This window comes from Mus musculus, chromosome 17 (genome assembly GCF_000001635.26).
Source record: "Mus musculus strain C57BL/6J chromosome 17, GRCm38.p6 C57BL/6J".
Lineage (NCBI taxonomy): Eukaryota > Metazoa > Chordata > Mammalia > Rodentia > Muridae > Mus > Mus musculus.
This window is the reverse complement of record NC_000083.6, coordinates 5,987,273-6,006,522: the sequence shown is the minus strand read 5'-3', so window position 1 is coordinate 6,006,522 and position 19,250 is coordinate 5,987,273. Positions and strand designations below refer to the sequence as shown.

General features: G+C 48.3%; 1 protein-coding gene and 1 long non-coding RNA gene across 17 annotated transcripts in view; one reads left to right on the top strand and one right to left on the bottom strand.

The window, feature by feature from the left end:
* Positions 1-19,250, bottom strand: part of Synj2 (synaptojanin 2) — a 114,487-nt gene that overhangs the window by 49,244 nt on the left and 45,993 nt on the right. For 15 of the 16 annotated variants that reach the window (NR_151772.1, XR_385128.2, NM_001113353.2 and 12 more), the window contains 4 exons: positions 16,162-16,387; positions 9,562-9,645; positions 3,363-3,424; positions 1,104-1,200 (listed from right to left, as the gene is read on the bottom strand). Coding sequence is in view for 12 of the 16 variants with exons in the window: in NM_001113353.2 (NP_001106824.1) it covers positions 1,104-1,200; positions 3,363-3,424; positions 9,562-9,645; positions 16,162-16,387 (469 nt within the window). In the remaining 4 variants the exon portion in view is untranslated. Of the gene's footprint in view, positions 1-1,103; positions 1,201-3,362; positions 3,425-9,561; positions 9,646-16,161; positions 16,388-19,250 lie in introns of those variants that run through there. The other variant, XM_017317372.2, reaches the window with a different exon arrangement.
* Positions 18,324-19,020, top strand: Gm35525 (predicted gene, 35525). Its single transcript, NR_166688.1, has 2 exons — positions 18,324-18,671; positions 18,752-19,020. It is a non-coding gene; the product is annotated as a predicted gene, 35525 (long non-coding RNA).

The window sequence follows — 19,250 nt, the reverse complement described above, 5'->3', positions numbered from 1 at the left end:
TCCTTTCTATAGTTCAAGCACGAAAGACTTGGGGGTTTGTTGAAAAGGGAGAGAGATTGAGGTTGATTTTCTTTACTGCCCCCTTTCTCCCCACCTTCCTTAAAATAAGCAGTCAGTACTGCTGCCAAGAGAAGTGGGAGGAGATATTTCTTAAGCTTGTTGCCCATAGCAACAAACTAAACAGGAAAAGCAAGTCTGGCCAAAGAAAGCTGGCAACCAGCAAGCTCCTGATCCGCGCATGCAGCTTTGTTCTATGTAATGAGAAATGAGCACTCTAGATGGACGTGGCTTCCTCCAGCCATGGGTTAGGGGTCAGAGGTCAGGGTGGCAGTAGAAGCCACATAGGCCACATCCCTACCAAGGGGACTTTAAGGTGTCTCTATAAGAGACTTCTTTCAAACTTCAGAGAACCCTTTCCCAGTAAGAAGAGGCCAAAGGGCCTGGGCAGAATGGATGGTGGCTGTTTGAGTTCACTGCACCTTCTATAGAAGACTGCTAGTTCAAGGGCTCTGTGGCCAAGAGACCTAAGTGGAGTCACTAGCTCCCCCTGCTGCTTCCTTATCCCATTGAGAGCCACTCTGCTCACCACTGGGCACCCAGAAATCAAAAGAAGCCTGCCAGGAGCCGGCACGCGGCCTCCCCAGCAGCCCAAACACGACCACGAGACTTGAAGGCGATCCAGGCAGAAGGAAACCATACAAGTCCGCTTTGAACCAAGAGGCTCAGATCAGCAACTCTACCCAAACGCTGTGAGTGCTGGCAGCTGGGGCCTCTTAGAGTCGGAATAAGCTAGGCTTTCCCTTCTCATGTTCTGGCCTGGAAAGCAGCTCCCGGGAGGAGGGGAAGGTGAAGGGGGCACGGGAGGCCTCTCTGCCCATGTGGAGCACAGTGAAGCAGTTCTGTCTAGAGATTGAACAAATCCTCCCATACCTCAGTTCATTAAAGTACTGAGAGCTCAAGGCACCCAGTGCTGGCTCTGAACACCTACACAGAGCAGGGCTGCCCGAGTCTCAAGGCCCCGCCCCTGCCCCGCCCCTGCCCCGCCCCTGCCCCGCCCCTGCCCCGCCCCTGCCCCGCCCCAGCCATCCCCAGCTGAGCGTTACCTTGAAGGCTCTGTTGAGCACCTCTTCACCGCCTCTGCTACCCAGCAGGTTCACAACCACCTGCTTACCGTATTGCTCCTTCAGAAGCACCATGTGCCTGCAACGAGACCGGGGTGAGCACTGACTCCACGGTACCCGGGCCAGGCAACCTGCACCTCCATCTTAGCACTGAAGGTCTAGGACCAGCGGTGTCCCTAATTCCAAGTGTTGAGGGAGGAAAAGCCCATTCGCCTGGCTACTGTCTCTGCTCATCTAAAGCCCAAGCCAATCCAGGCTGGTGTAGACGGAAGGCGTTGGGCAGGAACAGTGCGCTGTGTAGACGGAAGGCGTTGGGCAGGAACAGTGCCTAGCTTGTGCTGCTTTTAGATGAGGCTATTCGGGCCCCTTTTACAAAGTACCACTGAGAATGCTTTTGTGAACAGCCATGTGATTTCAACACATCCATCTCCAGAGTAAACCCAGAGCCTCTTTGGTGTCTTCTTTTTCTCAATTAAAAACACTGGGGGTGGGAGGTGGGGCAGGCGGTGGTGGCGCACGCCTTTAATCCCAGCACTCGGGAGGCAGAGGCAGGTGGATTTCTGAGTTTGAGGCCAGCCTGGTCTACAGAGTGAGTTCCAGGACAGCCAGGGCTACACAGAGAAACCTTGTCTCAAAACAAAACAAAAAACAAAAAACAAAACAAAACAAAAAACCACTGGTGTGTGTGGGGGTGGGGTGGGGGGGAATAAGCAGCTATCTCTACCTCAGAGGCCAACTGCCTCTCGGGTGCTGCATATCAAAACCAAATTAGTATCATAAAACATGCAGTACATATTTCACTCTCAGACATTACAGAGAGATGCCAGTACTTAATCTTTATCACAGTTTGCTTTAAAAAAAAAAAAAAGTAACTATTTTCCCTTGGGTCTCATGTAGCCCAGGCGGGCCTCAGATTCACTGTGTAGCCAAGGATGGCCTTGAGCCCCTGATTTCCCAGCTTGCACTTCTCAAATGCTGGGATCGCAGGCATCGGCCACCCTGCTTAGCAAAAGTACCGTAGTAATTTCACGTTTAGAAATGTTTCAACGTAGTGATTTTAAAGTAGGAAAACGCAATGTAAAAATCTGACATGTAAATGAAACTTGTGTAATTTTTCTATGTAAGCTTTTAAAATGTAAATATAGAATTTTTTTACATATAAATATAGCAAAAAGGAATGGAAAGATATTCGCTGTGATATTAAAAGTGAGTGGAATGTTAAATTTGTTTTTTTCTTCTTTTTTTATCTTTTCCAAGTTTCTACAATTTATTTTCTGACAATTTATTTTATAAATACAATTATTTTTTAAGTTCATAAAGAACTATTTTTAGCCTGGTGAGGGGAAAATATTCCCCCACCCCTTCTGTTAAGTGATATCACGCAGAATAGATTTTGGAGTGAGAGGTTTATCTGAGCTTGTCTGCTGACAAGCTGGGCTAAGTCTGCTAGTTCCATTTCAGTGAAGGTCTTGGCAGCCCAAAGATAGGACAAGAAGAGGTGGAAATGCCAGTCTACTCTTTGGGATTTCTCAGAGAAGGTATGTCCCGCCTGAGGCCGAGCACATGGTCCTATCCCTACTGAGGAAGGATGGCTTGCTGCTTGTGGCTGTCGTTGAACGACCTGAGTCCCATGCTAGCCACAGATCCAAGCCACATCCTGCCATGCAGCCTTTCAGAAACAAGGCCTACGTGGGCCTGGTCTCCCTGTCTGACCTCCTTTCCTCAATAGGTTCTAAATCCCAAGGATGGTCGGGGAAGACGGTCAGGGTTGCCATCCTTCCTGCCACCGAAGCAGACTCTCCAGAGCAGATCCTGAGCGCTCTCATCTTGCAGAATCCAGCTCACCCTCCCTGAGCAGACATTGTGAGGACTAAAGATTAGCAAACGTGGAAGACCAGGGCTCAGTACCTGGGGGTGGCTCTTCTGTCCTTCCCTTTTGTGTAAAAATAAAACAAGATATTTTTTCACATCCATGATGATATTGATAACAACATTGGCATAATAGAGGGTCTACTGGAAATAAACCCAGCAGAACAGGTTGAGTCCACTCTTACTGTGTCCTGGGAACATTTGGTATGGTGGTATGGACCAATGACAATCACTGTGTGTATCACCCGAGCATGTTCTGGGGAAAGGGCAGGTTTGGTTCAGGATTGGGGTTCCCCTTTCCACTGCCCTGGGCCCCTTGCCTTGCATCTGAATGGAGGGGGAAGGTCTTGGGTGGTATCTGATGGTTCCTACCTTTCAAAAGCAGGAGCGTTGGCCTCTAGGCCTCTGTGCAGTCTCAGATGATGGGAGCCAACCTACAGAAAGACAGAGCAGGAAGGTGACGATCATGCTCACTGATGTGAATGACTTTCTCACTGCCTAGAGCCAGGCTGCATGTGGCACTGCTCAGCCATCTCTGGGGCTCATTCCCTGTAAGGCCAGAACCCTTGACCCTGCTAACAACGCTCCCACCCTTGCCAAGATTGGTACCCTCAAGTCTGACTCTACAGCACAGGGGTCCCTAACTGCAGCGTGGTCCAGGCCAGCGAAGTTCTTCCGCCTCTATTCTTCCTAACAGACACCATTGTGACAAGCTCTGGTGCTGGACAAGGCTGCCTGTCTCCCTGAAACCCAGCATAAAGGCTCTTCTGTTAAATAGGTGGCACCCAGGGACACAGTGGACTGCTCCACTGTGCCCAGAGCTCTCTGCTATAAACATCACTTGGGTTATCCATTGCTGAGTCAACATGCCACTGGGTGTCTGGTCAGGAACAAAGTGAGGAAGCCGAGTCCTGGACCTAGGTGATTCTTGTCTACCTATGGTCACCACAGAAAGACCCACAAACAGCGAGAAGCACCTAGCAAGTCTGCATAACGCAGATTAGCGTAGTGGAGGCTTCACTGGGACCAGCAGCTCCACAACTTGCGTGGGGATCTTCTCTATTTGTGCGCCCTCTATCATATTGGGGAAGATGGGCCATAGGTGCAAAGCTGGGGCAATGGCAACAGCCAGCAAGAGTAGCTGCAGTCCAGCCCACGTTGTGGAAGAGATCGGGCACAACTATCATCACGGCCCTATCACTGTGGCTAACCTAATGTCAGTCCGAACAATGAACCCACTCTTGGGAACACAACAAAATCAAGGACACCACCCCCACCAGGGAGATCAGGGGAGGAGATGGGTAAAAAGGATGTGAGTCTAGGCCACGATGTTTCAAAGTGTGGTCCCTGCATCTCCTAGAGACAAGGTAGAAACGCTCCGTGTGTGTGTGTGTGTGTGTGTGTGTGTGTGTGTGTGTGTGTGTGTGTGTCTCATAAGCCTCCAGCTGATTCCTACAAGCACACCCATTGTGGCTTGGCAGCATGGGCTTTGACTCATTTCCTGTCCCTTGCTAACTAACCCCCTTTTCTCCGGTGTAAAATAATGTGAGGGCATACCCGGGAAAGAGCAGCTTGGGGCTGCACCCACATTGCAAAGCTGCAGGGGACTCGGGGGCTTCTGGGCCTCTTGGCTTCAGGTCAAAGCCCTCCACTTTTTAAAGTTAACAAGAGCGTTGTGTAGGAATGGGAGAGAATGAGAGCTGTTAGTCTGGAATTCTCAGACCCTGTACCCTGTCTCCATCCATCTCTGATTCTGCTACTCTTTCCTCCATCCCTGGCCTACCCTAACTCTGTACCGTATTGTCTTTTTTCTGAAATTACCTACTCCCAATGTAGGCATGTTGGCAGGCTTAGGAAAGGAGCTGCCATCAACGGAATGAGATCTCCATTGGTCCCGGACTGCCTTTTCGTTTTTTTAGTTCCTGTTCTCCTCCACCTCAACTTCCCCTTCTGGCTAAAGGACCAGTGCTCCTCACCCGAGCTATCCGTTTAACTCCACAGCTTACACAACTGGAGTTTATAGTCTAAGTCTCACAAACACCTTCTGGGGTCACAGCCCAGGTTCAGCTGGCTCCCAAGAGCCCTAGTAACCATGGGCAACCTCTCCAGGGTCTGTAGTGCCCCCTGCCCTCACTCAGAGGCTGGCTGCTTGCTCACTTCAGCCTCCATTCAGATCTCCTTGGGAACACTTCTGGGCTTTCTGTGTCGCCCAGCTTCTTTCGGAAGCTCCTTAGGACCATGCTCTAGCATGTGGCCACAGCTCTACTCATTTGCCAGCTGACCCGGTGCGGCTCCTCCCAGCTCGGTGTGCTGAGCCAGTGCTGGCAGCTCTGACAGAACTAGACAGATGGTATGAATCCACTCCCTTCTCCACCACACCTCAAAAATGATGCATACCTGGGCTCCCAAACACTAAGCTAGTGCCGTTCCCTAGATATGAACCTTGGGGGCTACAACAATCACTTGCCATTTGTTCCCCTGCCAGGGTTGCCAGCTTGCCTGAGTGGCTCTAATCCCCAAGTCAGTCCAGGCAAAAGGACTCCTCACTGCCACCCACCCTCTGCCACCTGCCTCTCCCGAGGGCGGCGGCTCAGATCCATAGCTCTATTTGGATAACACTGCCATGTGCCTGTCCCTTGCTCCTTCAAGGCAAGGGCTACCTCTGACCCCAGATGTCCAGTGTACACAGAAAATGCCTCATCACTGTGCCTAGGACTTCTGATACCCTATAAAGTGTGAGGCAAAGAAGAGAGACAGCCAAAGACACTGTCCTTGTGTTACTTGGCTACATCTGAGTTCCTGAAGGTAAGAAACTCTTACTAGCTTAAGTACACAGAGTCACCCTTCTTCCAACATGGCTTCTATTGGTTTCTGTTTACTTCCGTTATTGGTAACAACAGCTACCATTTTGAGTAGTGTGGGGTCTACGCATTATGCTAAATTCTAGTATGCATTATGATTTTAAATCATAGCATAATCAGGTATTATCAATCTTTCATTATAAACTGAACTAGGGTTTAACAAAGATATTTTTTTAAAGAGGTATGGTTGTTAAAGAGGAATGCCCAGGTCTCCCTAGTTTCAAAGTTTATACTCTGAACATCTAACAAACAGTCTTGCAACCTTGGCTACTCCAAAGATTGGGTCAAACATGAAATTATTCTCTGTTGGGTTCACCAGCCCACAGCGTCCATTACATAGCCTAATGTGGCCCTTGGTTTTTGTTCATTTCATTGTGGAGGACTTTCCTTTCATTCGCTCACCTTAGGAACTCCTGTGCCATAAGCCATCTCGTTTCCCTATGGTGGAATGGAAGAAGCACACAAAGAGGCCCCAGTACCACCCATTCCCAAAAACAGGTTTTTGGGAGAAGAGACAGACTTAGACGAGAGGCTCTAGTCTACCCTACATCTTTCCTCCATTCCATTCCATCATGTGAACCTCAGAGCGAAGGCCAGACTCACATGTGGCAGACATGTGTCTTGTGCTAGTTACAGAGATGAGGAGCCTGAGGCTGCAAAAGGAGTAATCTCTCCCAGACAAATGAAATAATAAATTCATTCCATCATAAGCTCTGCTAGAAAGATGTTGAGTTCTAAGGGGCAAATTCTTACTGAGGTTACTGTAAACTGCACAGCTATCTGCCTGGGTCAGACAAAATCATTAAATGTAGATGGGTGCCATGTAGACTAGAGATCTAAGGGTTTGTACCGAGAGCATCATGCCCGTGACCGCATCATCCCAGCCTTCTTTGTCTTTCCCAGTTCCTCTCTCTATCCCTTGCAGAGCTCACATTCCCTAGGACAGCCCCCAAGAAGGCACCGCATTGCAGTTTAGAACACACACTATTCCCCAAAACATCTTTGCAAGAAGAACGGGCAAAATTGGAAATGGAAAAAGACAAGGGGAAAACATAACCAGGATATGTTATATGAGGACAGACTATTGTCAATAAAGGGACAGAGACAACCAGAACTAATGCTTCACTTGATAGCTGCTGCTGGATGTAGACTACCATATAGTGGCTGCTGCCCCCATTTCTCTGAGGATGACACAATCTCTCTTTGATGATGTATGGTATTTAGAGTATAAATACAAGCATTAAGTTCAAAAGCCAGCAAATCTCAGAGAAGATTTATGAATGCCAGCCAGCCTTTTAAGCCTGTTTGAACACAACACTGAGGCTTTGCCAAAGGACAAGGGTTAGGAATCTCAAAAGCCTGGATCCTGCTCTGTGTCATCTGAGGCAGCCATATCATAGCAAGTTCAGGCTGTGTCTACAGCTGTGGGGCGATGACCAACAAGCGGCACCATACATTTTAGAAGAAGTAGAGCAGAACACTGAGTCCTAGCCATCAGACGAAGGTACTCAAAAGAACAGGAAGCTGCTGGAAGGGACAGAACCACGAAGCCTCCCACCCAAGAGAGCCTTGGAAGAAAAGTGACACTTGCTCTTTAGCATCCCTGAACACCCTGGCGAGACTGGCAGGCAGATGGTAGCCTAGAAAGATGCTCAGTCACCAGGACACCAGTAGGACCTGGAGCACATCCTCTCTCAGAGGTCCAGGAAAAGCTGGGAGGGTGAGACAAATTTCAGATAGCTTTCAGTGTTCTAAGACTGTCAGGACTGATTTTGGGGTTTCTGATAAGTTTTGCATGAATATATCATAGCCTCCCAGGTCCCCTTGTATATCATGTTCATTTGACCTGTGTGCCTCTTCACATACAACTCAAGATGTTTCTAAAGGAAAGCAGAAATCTAGATGAAAACAAGTTTGAAGAACCTTCTTCAAACAGCCATAAAATGGGCAGTTTCAGGGAATGTCCACAGATGGACAGGATTCTGGCTGCAGGCAGTCATGGGCAAGATGCTTCAATACTGACTCCTAGGTACAAGTCTACAGACTCGGAGATAGGCTGAGAGCTTCTGTGGCCTGTGCTGGAGCTGGGTAGAGGGTGACTGCCAGTAGTACAGGTGTCCCAGCAGTGGTGAGACCTTTCAAGTTCAAGGTAGGGGTGTGGCTCAATGGTAGAAGTCCTGCCCAGCCTGCCAGAATATGTTAGCAATAGGCTTTTGTTACCACTAGAGGTAAAAACAAAACAAAACAGCAACAACAAAAAAAGACTATTCTAAACTTACAATACAAAGCTGGCTTTGTATGCTTTAAATGGAGTTTAGGGTAGAAAAGTTGTATCTCAATAGAGCTGTTTAAAACAACAATAACAAAGTGTCCAGGAGCTGGACCTAGTGGTAAGATCTGTAATCCTAGTACTTGAGGCAGAGAGATTGCTACAAGTTCAAGGCTAGCTTAGGCTCCACAGAGAGACAAAAATAGCCTAAGAGTAACAAAAGACTTTTGGAAAGCCCCCAGGGGAATTTCTCCCAGTTACAAGTAAACTCAAACTTAAGCCTTCTACCTCTCAGAGCAGCTGGGCATCCTCACACACCTGAATGTCAACAAATGCACACTCCCACCTCACAACTCAGGGCCCAAATGAGCCACTCCACCCATCTATCTTACTCAAAGAGCTGACAGAGATATGGCCGGTACTGTCAGCACCGCATGACGTGCTGGCAGCCCCAGTGACAAGTCTAGGCTGGGCTAAGAAGCTGAGCCAAAGACTGGGCAGTGTGAGCCTTGCTGTGCCAATCATTCCTGAGAACCTGGCTATGGAGCTCTTGGCCTCTTGGGCTGCTGGCTGACCACCAGACTCTCATTCCACAAGAGCCATGGACGGGAGAAGTCACAGACTAGAGACCCAGGGAGAAGCTTTTTCCAAGCACTTTGGTCCCTCGAGGCAGAACTGCACAGAGCAAGGAGGAGCTTGCAGCTACTCTCCGCAAATGCACCTTGTCAGAACCCAGTGGAGGGAGCAGCATGCCTTTCCGTGATAACAGCTGTGTCCTTGGACCGTGTCCCTGGTCCCTGAACTCGTCTCAGGACGCAGAAGCTGAAGCTCTCTGGCACTGCCCAGAGCTGTACTTTGGATGGCAGAAGGTATTTTTAGAAACGACGGGAAAGCTCTGCAATCCTCACGTGGCTCCATACAAGCGCCACAGAATGCCAGACTCATGATGCAGCCAGCCACCAAGGGCTCGGCAGACCCTCTCGAGCCCTCCAGAGGATTTCCAGCTGCTAGATATGTTAGCAATAGGCTCAACTTAGGGTCCCACTTAGACCAATCTCACCCAAGCATTCTCGTTCATTTCCTCAATATAGCCCTCACTGCACAAGGTCAACAGATAATATGTACATGGCTTCAGGACCAAACGACACCCAGTGTGCCTGTTAAACTCTCTCTCTCTCTCTCTCTCCCTCTCTCTCTCTCTCTCTCTCTCTCTCTCTCTCTCTCTCTCTCTCTGTGTGTGTGTGTGTGTGTGTGTGTGTGTGTGTGTCTGTCTGTCTGTCTGCCTGTCTGTCTCTCTCTCTAGCTTGGCTCAACACAATTGGGCCAAAGAACAAGACCATAAACAACGCCATGTAAGAAACATGTTTAAAGAAACTCCAGCTACAGAAAGAGACCATAGGTACATTGACACAGTGGAAAGCCTTCTGTGTAAATTACCTACCTGAAGTCCTGGTTGCTCCCAGAACAGCGGAACGGAGCCTCGGATCTGGACAAAGGACGATACTCCATCATCCATGTAAATCGTCTGCAGCACAGGGAAGCAGAGAGAGAAATGGACTCGTCAATGAAACTGAACGTCCTGGGCTGTAACGGGATCTGGTGCCTGTGACCCGACACCAGCCTGGAGGGCAGCCGGTGGACTTCGGTGCCCTCTGCTCTCTCACCTACCTAGCTGGGCTGGTGCGGCTCCCTCATTGTTGGCTAGACAGCTGTGCATGCTGGCTAGTGCCTGGATTTCTGAGGAGGGGTCTGAACACAGACATGGTGTGCGCAGGAATTCTCACTCCTACCTCATCACGTTATCTGCTTCCCTGAAGAGCCTGGCCTCCGTTTCCCTCTTTAGAACCAGAAGCAAATGTGGTGGCGGTTTAGCTTAGACCTTTGCAGAGGGCTCTATTTTTGCCTGCTCAATAACTAAGGAGCTTTGGTAAAGGAATGAACCAAATTAATCAGCTCTCCTGAGAGTCCCGTTGACAGCACCTGCCTCTGTTGAATATGACAGCTCAAGTCAAGGTTGGACTTGAACTTGTCTGTAGTCCTGACCCTGAGCCACTCTGTTATCAAACATGCCACCAGCTAATATATACACAATAGCTTTTATAATATACAGACCTCTTGTAAGACTAAATGATACTTAAATTAAGATAGTAGCCCCTGCTGATCAGTTTTGTAGTGGCCTACCTGCCTCCAACGACAGAGGAGCAGACGAGAGTTTAAAGGACACAAAAATATAGGCCTGAGCAGGCACGGGGATGGCTGCCGTGGTTATCAGATGGTGGCCTTTATCTGTGCAACCCTACCCTGGCCTGGCAGGGCCACCACAGGCGCCACTGAGAGTCCTTTCCATTGCTCACCGGTCGGCTCTCTGACAGGGTGGTTTTCCACACGGGCTAGATCATGCTCAGATCACACATGCATTAGTAATTCTCCAGGGGGAGGGGACTGGACAATGAGACCCGAGGTTCTCTGGACCACGGGAACGCCATGAGCCTGGTATCTATGTTGTCAACTGTAATTCTAGCTTTTGTCTCCAGAGGAAAATACACTAGGGTGGGAAGACGCTATGTTTCAGGTATTGGCTACCAGCAAATGAGCTCTCTCCAGTATTCTATTTGCTCCACTGCAGGAAGGCCTGCCCTCCCTGAGATGAAAGACACAAGACAGACAGTGTCCCTGACAAACAGAGTTAGCTAACATGCTAACATAAAGACAAGCATTTGCAATGCAAGAATCTGACCTAAGCTAAGGACTTTCATGCTTTTCATGAAGACCTTGGGCTTCAAACACTACTTTCAGCTGTGCAGGAGGCTGTTCCTGGGACCCCTTCTCCATGGGCAAGAGTTCTTTCTCCTCAGAAAAACCATCTATGGGTCTCCTACCCTATCACCCAGGGTGTAACCCAGCAACCAACACAGTGGAGTTCCACGGCACCTCTATGCTGAATGAATGAATGGCCTGAACACTTGTGGGCTGCTTCTTTCTCAGGTGCCATTTTCACAGGGCTCCTGGAGAGGAAGGAGAATGATGCAGGAGAAAACAGGGCCCTGGGGAAGGCCCATGAGCCCAGCAGTGTGGCCTGGGTACTTAATTGAACCACTTTCATCCCGATCCCCTTTCCAAGGGTATTAAATGTCACTTGGGTACCCAGAGAGTAATGCTAGATATATTCCCCTGGCCTGGAGCGGCCACTTGGGAAACCTCACTCAGGAAGGCTAGGTAGGGATGGACATTGGGGCAGGTAGGATAGATGCAGGAACTGGGGTGGGGAGAAGGCAAGACCAGACAAGATAGGGAAGGAACGCTAGGAAGAGCTATAACCCTGAGAATTAAGCAGGAATCCCAGTGCTGACACCACAGAGGGCCTGGTACTGTACCTCCCCAAGCAGCTTCTTTCATGGGGGGCTAAGAATGGGAACAGGGCCAGAAAAAGGAAGAAAGAGATGCCACAGGAAAGGCTCTTCCAGGCTTCTGCTTCCAAATGCACTGTTTACAAACACCGGCACCTTAGGAAGACACGCAGAGTCAATCCAGCCTCCCGTGGTTAAATGGTGGCCTGATTGTCAAGAGCCAAATATTTATCACGCACCCTTTTGCTGACAGGCTGAGGAGCTGTGAGGTTTGTTTTTCTGCAGAGTTGAGTCACTGAAGCAGACAGAGCCACGGAGTATGACTCACAGCTGAGCTGAGAAAGGAGTCCAGCCCTCCTCCTAAGAAGCACAAGAGGCAACAACCACATGCATCGACATGTATGCACACACCACATAAGTGTAAGTACACACTCAAGTGTATAACACACATAACGAACACTCAATACACATACAATACATAAATATTCAAGCATCAGATAAGCACGTGTTGTATGAACTTAAACATACAACATATATAACATATACATGCACACGCCATACAGATGCATGAACACAAAACGTGTGTACATATGTATAGACATGTACACACATATGTACACACACACACACACCACACACACACACTGTACAATACCTGCATGCCAGAGGCAGAAAGTATCCTATGCTACTTCAGACGGGAATCCCACTTGGGCATGGCAAAACTATGGTCTTGAGAACTGGGGGGACTAATTAGAATTAGTGTAGGCACTCACGGACTAACAGGCCCACAAGTGGATTCTGTCTATGAACCCAATAGCTTGCTTTTCAGTTGTCATTAGCAGTTTCAACTATACATGTTCAACAAAGAACTGCTCTGGGTTTATACAGCCCTCGTGCCCAGTTATATGTCTGGTGAAAATAGTCATGTGGGATTAAGTTATATCCTCTCAGCTACCTATTATTCTGGTGGACAGCAGATGGGAGTGTCTGCACATTAATAGTGATTGCTTCAGGGAGCAAGGTCAGTGACAAGTTTATAGAAACAGCCATGTGGCCCAGAGGAGGAAAGGGGAATTTTAAAAAATACAAATTGGGAAAACCACAAAGGTTTATGGGAGCCAAGAAATCCCTCTCCCAACCCCAAGCAATCAATCAGAAAGCTTCTATAGCTTGTCCCTCTTAAAAGCACACTGAAATTTAATCCCGTCATCAAGTGGTGATTAGCAACTGCCTTCATTAAATTAATGGATTATTGGTTTATTTTAGGAATGAGTTTTCAAATAGAAGCCATTTTGGCCAGGCTTCTTACGCACTGCTTGGCACTTAGCCATATGGTGCTCTGAATCTCAGGACTTGGTCAACAAGGCCAGCACCAGATGTGGGCCCTTGACTCTAGACCAGAATTATAAGCCCAACATACATCTCTTTTCTTTATAACATACCCAGGATGTGGTACTGTGTGACAGCATCAGGAAACAGACTGAGGCTAGCTGTACATCCCTGAGAGTGTGGGTAGGCTGTTCCTATCTCTAAGGCCTACTTGGGTGGGCTGCCCCCAAGTGGAGACCTGGGAGATGTGGGGGGGTTTCTTGATCTTGAGCCGTAACAAGTAGCATGGGGTAACAGGACATACGAGTCACCAGGTACCCTGCATGATGCAACCAGAGCAAAAGCCCCAGCCTGAGGCAGTGTTGGCAGTGTTAGTGAGACTAACAGATAGCACAGGGACACTACCCTACAGTCAAAGCACCCTTCTGATGGCTTTATGCAATTACACCCTAATGTCCCTTCCAGAAACAGAAAAAGTCCTAACCTCCTGCATTTCCAGTTGTGACCTTGCTTAGATAGAGAACCTCTGTTCTTATAATTGGATAAGTGAGCCCACCCTGGAGGAAGCTGAGTGAGCCCTTTGATCCAGTATGACCGGGACTGGATGATGGCCTGTGAGCCACACCGGAACTACAGAAGCTGGGAGACACAAGGGCAGATCCTCCCAGTGGGATTTTTCAAGAGACTATGGAAGGCCCTTTGACCTTGATCTTAACCGGCCAGCCTCCAGAATGGGAAGAACAAATGCCTGTTGTCTGAACCACCCAGTGTGTGGCACTTTATTACAGCAGTCCCAGGAAACCCACACAAAGTCCTCTGATATGGTCCATCTTATAGGACAGGGCAGTTGTTACCCTAAAGACCTATTTTGTAAGGTATGGTAAAAGACCATAGTGTTTCCCAACTGGTCAAAACCTAAACATTTGGGAACTACCACCACCAGGACCAAATAAATGGCCCTCTTCCCTCAGACTGGGCTGAGGATTCCTTCTTGACCCAAAGATGATCTCTGGAATCTGGTTCTGGTACCAAGTTCAGGCTTTGTGGGAGCCATGCAATATCAACATTGCTACCTGTGGTGTCTTGACCTGCTCAAAAACACCAGAACTCTGTCCCAGATCAGAACATACCGAGGGTGAGGGGTAGTGATACCAGATAAAGGTGTGGAGGTAAAGAAGGTGGACATGACCTTGGAAGTCTTTGTCACCATGAAGACATGAGCAAGAAAAGTGAAAATGGCTTTCATGGTGGGAGGAAGTATTCTCTCCTTTTTCAACCATAAAAATAGTTATTTAATAGCACTGTCAACATTCAGGAGGGCAAGCAACTCTCCCCTGAGATAGTAATTTTACCCACAGATCTTTTGCAGGCTCCTGCCCCAACTTCCCTCTAACTCCCATGAGGAGCCTCCATCTTTGCACCTCTGAGAGGAGACAGCGCTCCTGCAAACTGGGCCCCCACACGGGTTTGAGCCACTGTTAAGTGAGCATGCAGAGTTTCTCCTGTGCTGGGGGAAGGTGTGCACATGTGTGCTGACTTCAACTGGTGCCCTGGAAGGGTGCCTCTTACAGCCACACTGTGTGTGCCAGGCTGCGCCTACAGGAACACACAGGGCGCCTGCTGCTCAGAGAGGACCCGTGCCTCCCTCCCTATAGCTTTCCTTCTTTGCAGCTGATCCCAGGTGCTATTCTGCAAGGTGGCACTACCCTCAGGGAGCAAGTCAGAGCAAAAAAAAAAAAAAACAAAACAACAGATGCGAGACAGCATCTTTCAGGAGGTTAGGACTTTAACATCCAGGATGAGAGCAGAAGCCAGAAAAGAACCTAGGGAGGTATTACAGATGGCCCTTCTCCATAGGGACTAACAGCAACTGCTGTCACACATGATCAGGTCCCCAAGCCCTAACATCCTTCCAGAATGAAGCTTTAGCTGATGTAGTTTTTTTTTTTAAATAAGTTTCTTCTCCCGTTATTCTATTGAATTCTTTATTCATCCTAAAAAGATTTTCAACCCCTATTGGCTTGTCAGCTGCTCCTGGAGAAGGTGGGTACTCTTTACAGCTATGGTGTCCTTTCTTGAATCCTTTTGCTTAAAATACATTAGAAGGGCTAGGGAGATGGCTCAGTTGATAAAGGGCTTCTCACATAAGCCTGAAGACTCGAGTTCAATCCTGAGGTGCTACATAAAAGCCAGCCTATTAAAAGGCACGAGCTTGTAATCCTGCAGAGGCAAGAGCATCTCTAGGGCTTGAGAGACAGCCATTCTTGTCAAGTCGGTGAGCTCAACACTCAGAGCTCCTCAGGCTTTCAAATGCATCCATGCACACATATACACATAAGCACTGTCTTTTCAGAATGAGTCATGAAACAAAAAGACAGACCATACAAGCCAGAGGCAAGTTCCAAACTGTCCTCTAATTTTGCACATACAGGAAGAAGTCACAGTCAAAAACCTCACACAAATCAGAGCCTCTGGTACTCATGGTAGAAAACATTCCTAGCCAAATGGATGGACCTGGAGAGCATCATCCTGAGTGAGGTAACACAATCACAAAGGAACTCACACAATATGTACTCACTGATAAGTGGATACTAGCCCAAAACCTAGGATACCCACGATATAAGATACAATTTCCTAAACACATGAAACTCAAGAAAAATGAAGACTGAAGTGTGGACACTATGCCCCTCCTTAGAAGTGGGAACAAAACACCCATGGAAGGAGTTACAGAAACAAAGTATGGAGCTGAGATGAAAGGATGGACCATGTAGAGACTGCCATATCCAGGGATCCACCCCATAATCAGCTTCCAAATGCTGACACCATTGCATACACTAGCAAGATTTTACTGAAAGGACCCAGATGTAGCTGTCTCTTGTGAGACTATGCCGGGGCCTAGCAAACACAGAAGTGGATGCTCACAGTCAGCTAATGGATGGATCACAGGGCTCCCAATGGAGGAGCTAGAGAAAGTACCCAAGGAGCTAAAGGGATCTTCAACCCTATAGGTGGAACAACATTATGAACTAACCAGTACCCCTGAGCTCTTGACTCTAGCTGCATATGTATCAAAAGATGGCCTAGTCGGCCATCACTGGAAAGAGAGGCCCATTGGACACGCAGACTTTGTGTGCCCCGGTACAGGGGAACGCCAGGGCCAAAGGGGGGGAGTGGGTGGGTAGGGGAGTGGGGGTGGGTGGGTAAGGGGGACTTTTGGTATAGCATTGGAAATGTAAATGAGCTAAATACCTAATAAAAAATGGAAAAAAAAAATTGAAAAAAAAAAAAAAAAAAGAAAACATGCATTTGTAAGATACATTGATACTCTGAGTCGCTCTGTGTCAGGGACAGGCCTGGGTACTTACCTGCTCTGTCTCCACAAAGTTGGACACGTGGCCATCATCGTTCACACCACGGGTGAGGAAGCGAGCACCTGCGCGTTCACAGCTGATGCGAGAGATGAGACAGGCCTTGGCCTGCTTGTGGGAGGCATATACTGTGCGGATGGTCACCACCCCACAGATGACTTTCAGCAACCAGTTATGACAGTTCACCTGGTGCTGCCGCAGAGGCACATGCAATAGCTGGTTCCTGCAAAATAGCAGGTAACACCTTTGGGTCACCCTACCAGGCTCTACAAATGCTGTACCCAGAGCCAAGTACTAAGGAACTTTCCCTAGGCCCAGTGTTCCACTAGGCTGTTACATGCAATTCCATCTCAATGGAAACATTCTATCTTGGAGGGGAGGTGGCTCATAAAGACTCAGAAAGTTCTGAAGGGGGAGGCTCTTTAAAACTCAGAAAGTTCTCAACAGACACTCCGTAAGATTCCAGGAGTAAACAATTCACAAATCTCAGGAAGTCCCTGAAACTTAACAGATCATAAGGTCCCTTCCCACCTTAAGGTTATATAACCAGCAAGGACAGCTAAGGAAAGGAGACTCTGACCTGTGACCTGCCTGCAAGTATTGCAGGGAGCTGCAAGGCTCTAGCATTCCTAAGTTCTCACCCATGGTGGAGCAGGCATCCTATAATGCAGCTGCCTTTGAGTTGTTCATGCCTCTCTAAGTAAACTCTAACCCACACTCCTGTAAACAACCCAAAAAAACTCGGTGGTTCATCCACTTGTACTCTGGCCATGTCGTTATTTCTGGTTGTTGTGAGTTACTTATCTATAAGATGTTTTGTCAGGTCTCCCAGGAAGAATTATCACTCAACAGAGGCAAACACTCACTGCTCTTCCAGTGGGCCCTGCACTTGGGACATACAGATTCAAAAAGTCCTGTGCTTCTATAAGTCAGGGCTAGTAGTCCTTTCCTTACAGATGACAGCAAGGGCCCGAGGGAACAAAGCTGGAAAGGAAGCCTTATTTAGACCTGTGTCTGCCATACTTTTTTTAAGAATAAAAAATTTACCATTGGGTCTGGAGACCCTGCTCAGTAGTTAAGAGCTTGTACTGCTTTGGCACACACATGAGAAAACTAACAACCACCTGTAATTCTAGCTCCCGGACACCCAACTCCCTCCTCTTCTGGCCTCTGTGGGCAATTGTACTCATGTGCACATACCCACACAGACACACAGGCACGCGCATAATTAAAAATAAATCTTTAAAAAATGATCATGTTTTAGCTTGGTGGTGCTGCATACACCTTTAATGCCAGCATTCAGGAGGTAGAAGCAGGCAGATCTCTGAGAGCCCAGCCTGGTCTACAGAGTGAATTCTAGGTCAACCAGAACTACACCAAGAAACCCTGTCTCAAAAAACATAAGTAAACAAACAAACCTACTTATGGTTCGATTAAGTAATAATAACAGGCAAGGATAAATTATGTAAAAATTGTATGAAATATGCATACGCTCATGTAACTGCACATACGCCTATACATACAGTGAATGAGTATACAAAAAGCATTATAAAAAATCAAAATTAAGTGAAAAGGGATTAGATGAAAATAAAATTGATAGAAGCTCCAGTAATCATTTCCTCTCCACACCCTGCAGATTATGCTGGGCTTTGGAGTCCGTGCCACATGCAAAAGTACACTAAAGCAATGGCACGGGCTGGTTTAACCCATCCCTGCAGCGGCCCCATATGAAGGGGTCATTATTATCAGAAATCGCATTTATAAAACTGAGACACAAAGAAGTAAGATGCCTGCCCAAGACCACAGGACTGGCAAGTGTGGAGTGCAGTTCTAAAGCCTGAATCTAAGCTTTATTTATTGATGGATTCGTTGACTGACTGTAGGGCTAGGGATAAACCTCTGGGCTTTCTTCATGTTGGGTGAGTCCTCTATCACTACCATACTCCGGCCTCAGCCCTCCTAGATGAAAGCCCCCTACAGTTAGTTGCACAGGACCATGCAGTCCTCCCATCCCCCACCCACCAGCCTCCCCCATACTCAGGAGGCTCAACAGGGCCAGTCTACAGCTGGTCACCAGGGAATTTTCTCTTACAGGATCTGGAATGAATCTAGGTCACAATGGCCTATTTGTTTAAAAAAGAAGCTGATTCCTGCCCTTGAGCTCGGATCCCTGGGGATGTAGCAAGGGGAAGATCTAGTCTTCTCAAAGCCCTTGCCCTCAGTCAAGAATGTGCCCACCGCCACCCACAGCCACCCCACCATCCCCACTCAGCCATGGGGGCCCCGCACATCCACTGGGTTCTCACAGGTGCTCTGCTGCTGCTCCCCGTGAAACTGGCTGGGAAGGAAGACCTCACAGACAGGCTGCTTCAGGGCCGCTCTCTGAACTTCAGACAATAACCTCCTTTAGTAACATACATTAAATGGTCTGCTGGTCATGCCGCTATGCCACTGGGGCCATGGGAGGAGCCTCTGCCGACCAGACAGCTCGGATGGATTTACTTAAGGTACTCTGGGGAGGGCAATTCAGATCCAGGAAGAAGAGATTCAAATCCATAAGGAATAACAACTTTGTGCTTCCTGCCAGGCCCCCAGAACACGAAGTGACAGCCACTGAGGAAGGATGACCCTGATGCTGTCCTCTTCCTCACCAGCTACATCCTCCGTGAACCCCCTCTGCCTCCTGCCATGGCTTCCGGACCTCAGCACAGGACAATGGGCTGGGTAATCTGGCTGTGGCCACACTGCCTGCTGACTCAGAGGTGGTCAGTTTCATGGGTCTCAAACAGGGACCCTTGGGTGGGTACCTACCCGCCTGGCGCATTCCATAGATAACTTCCTCTTCCCAAACCCAAACCTAGTCTAGTATCCATTTCACAAGGGATATAATGGGCCCTCCCCCCTCCAAGCCCTCTCTGCTCCTGCTCCACCCCCTTCTCTTCCTGACTGTGAGTTACCTCCCATCTTCTGCAGTCAGTGGGAGAGCAGTTATAAACGAGCTGGTGTGGCAGGGCTTACTGCTTCCACAGAATGCCACACCCTCTCTTGTGTTCACAAGCATCCCCCTTTCAAGTTGCTTCTGAACC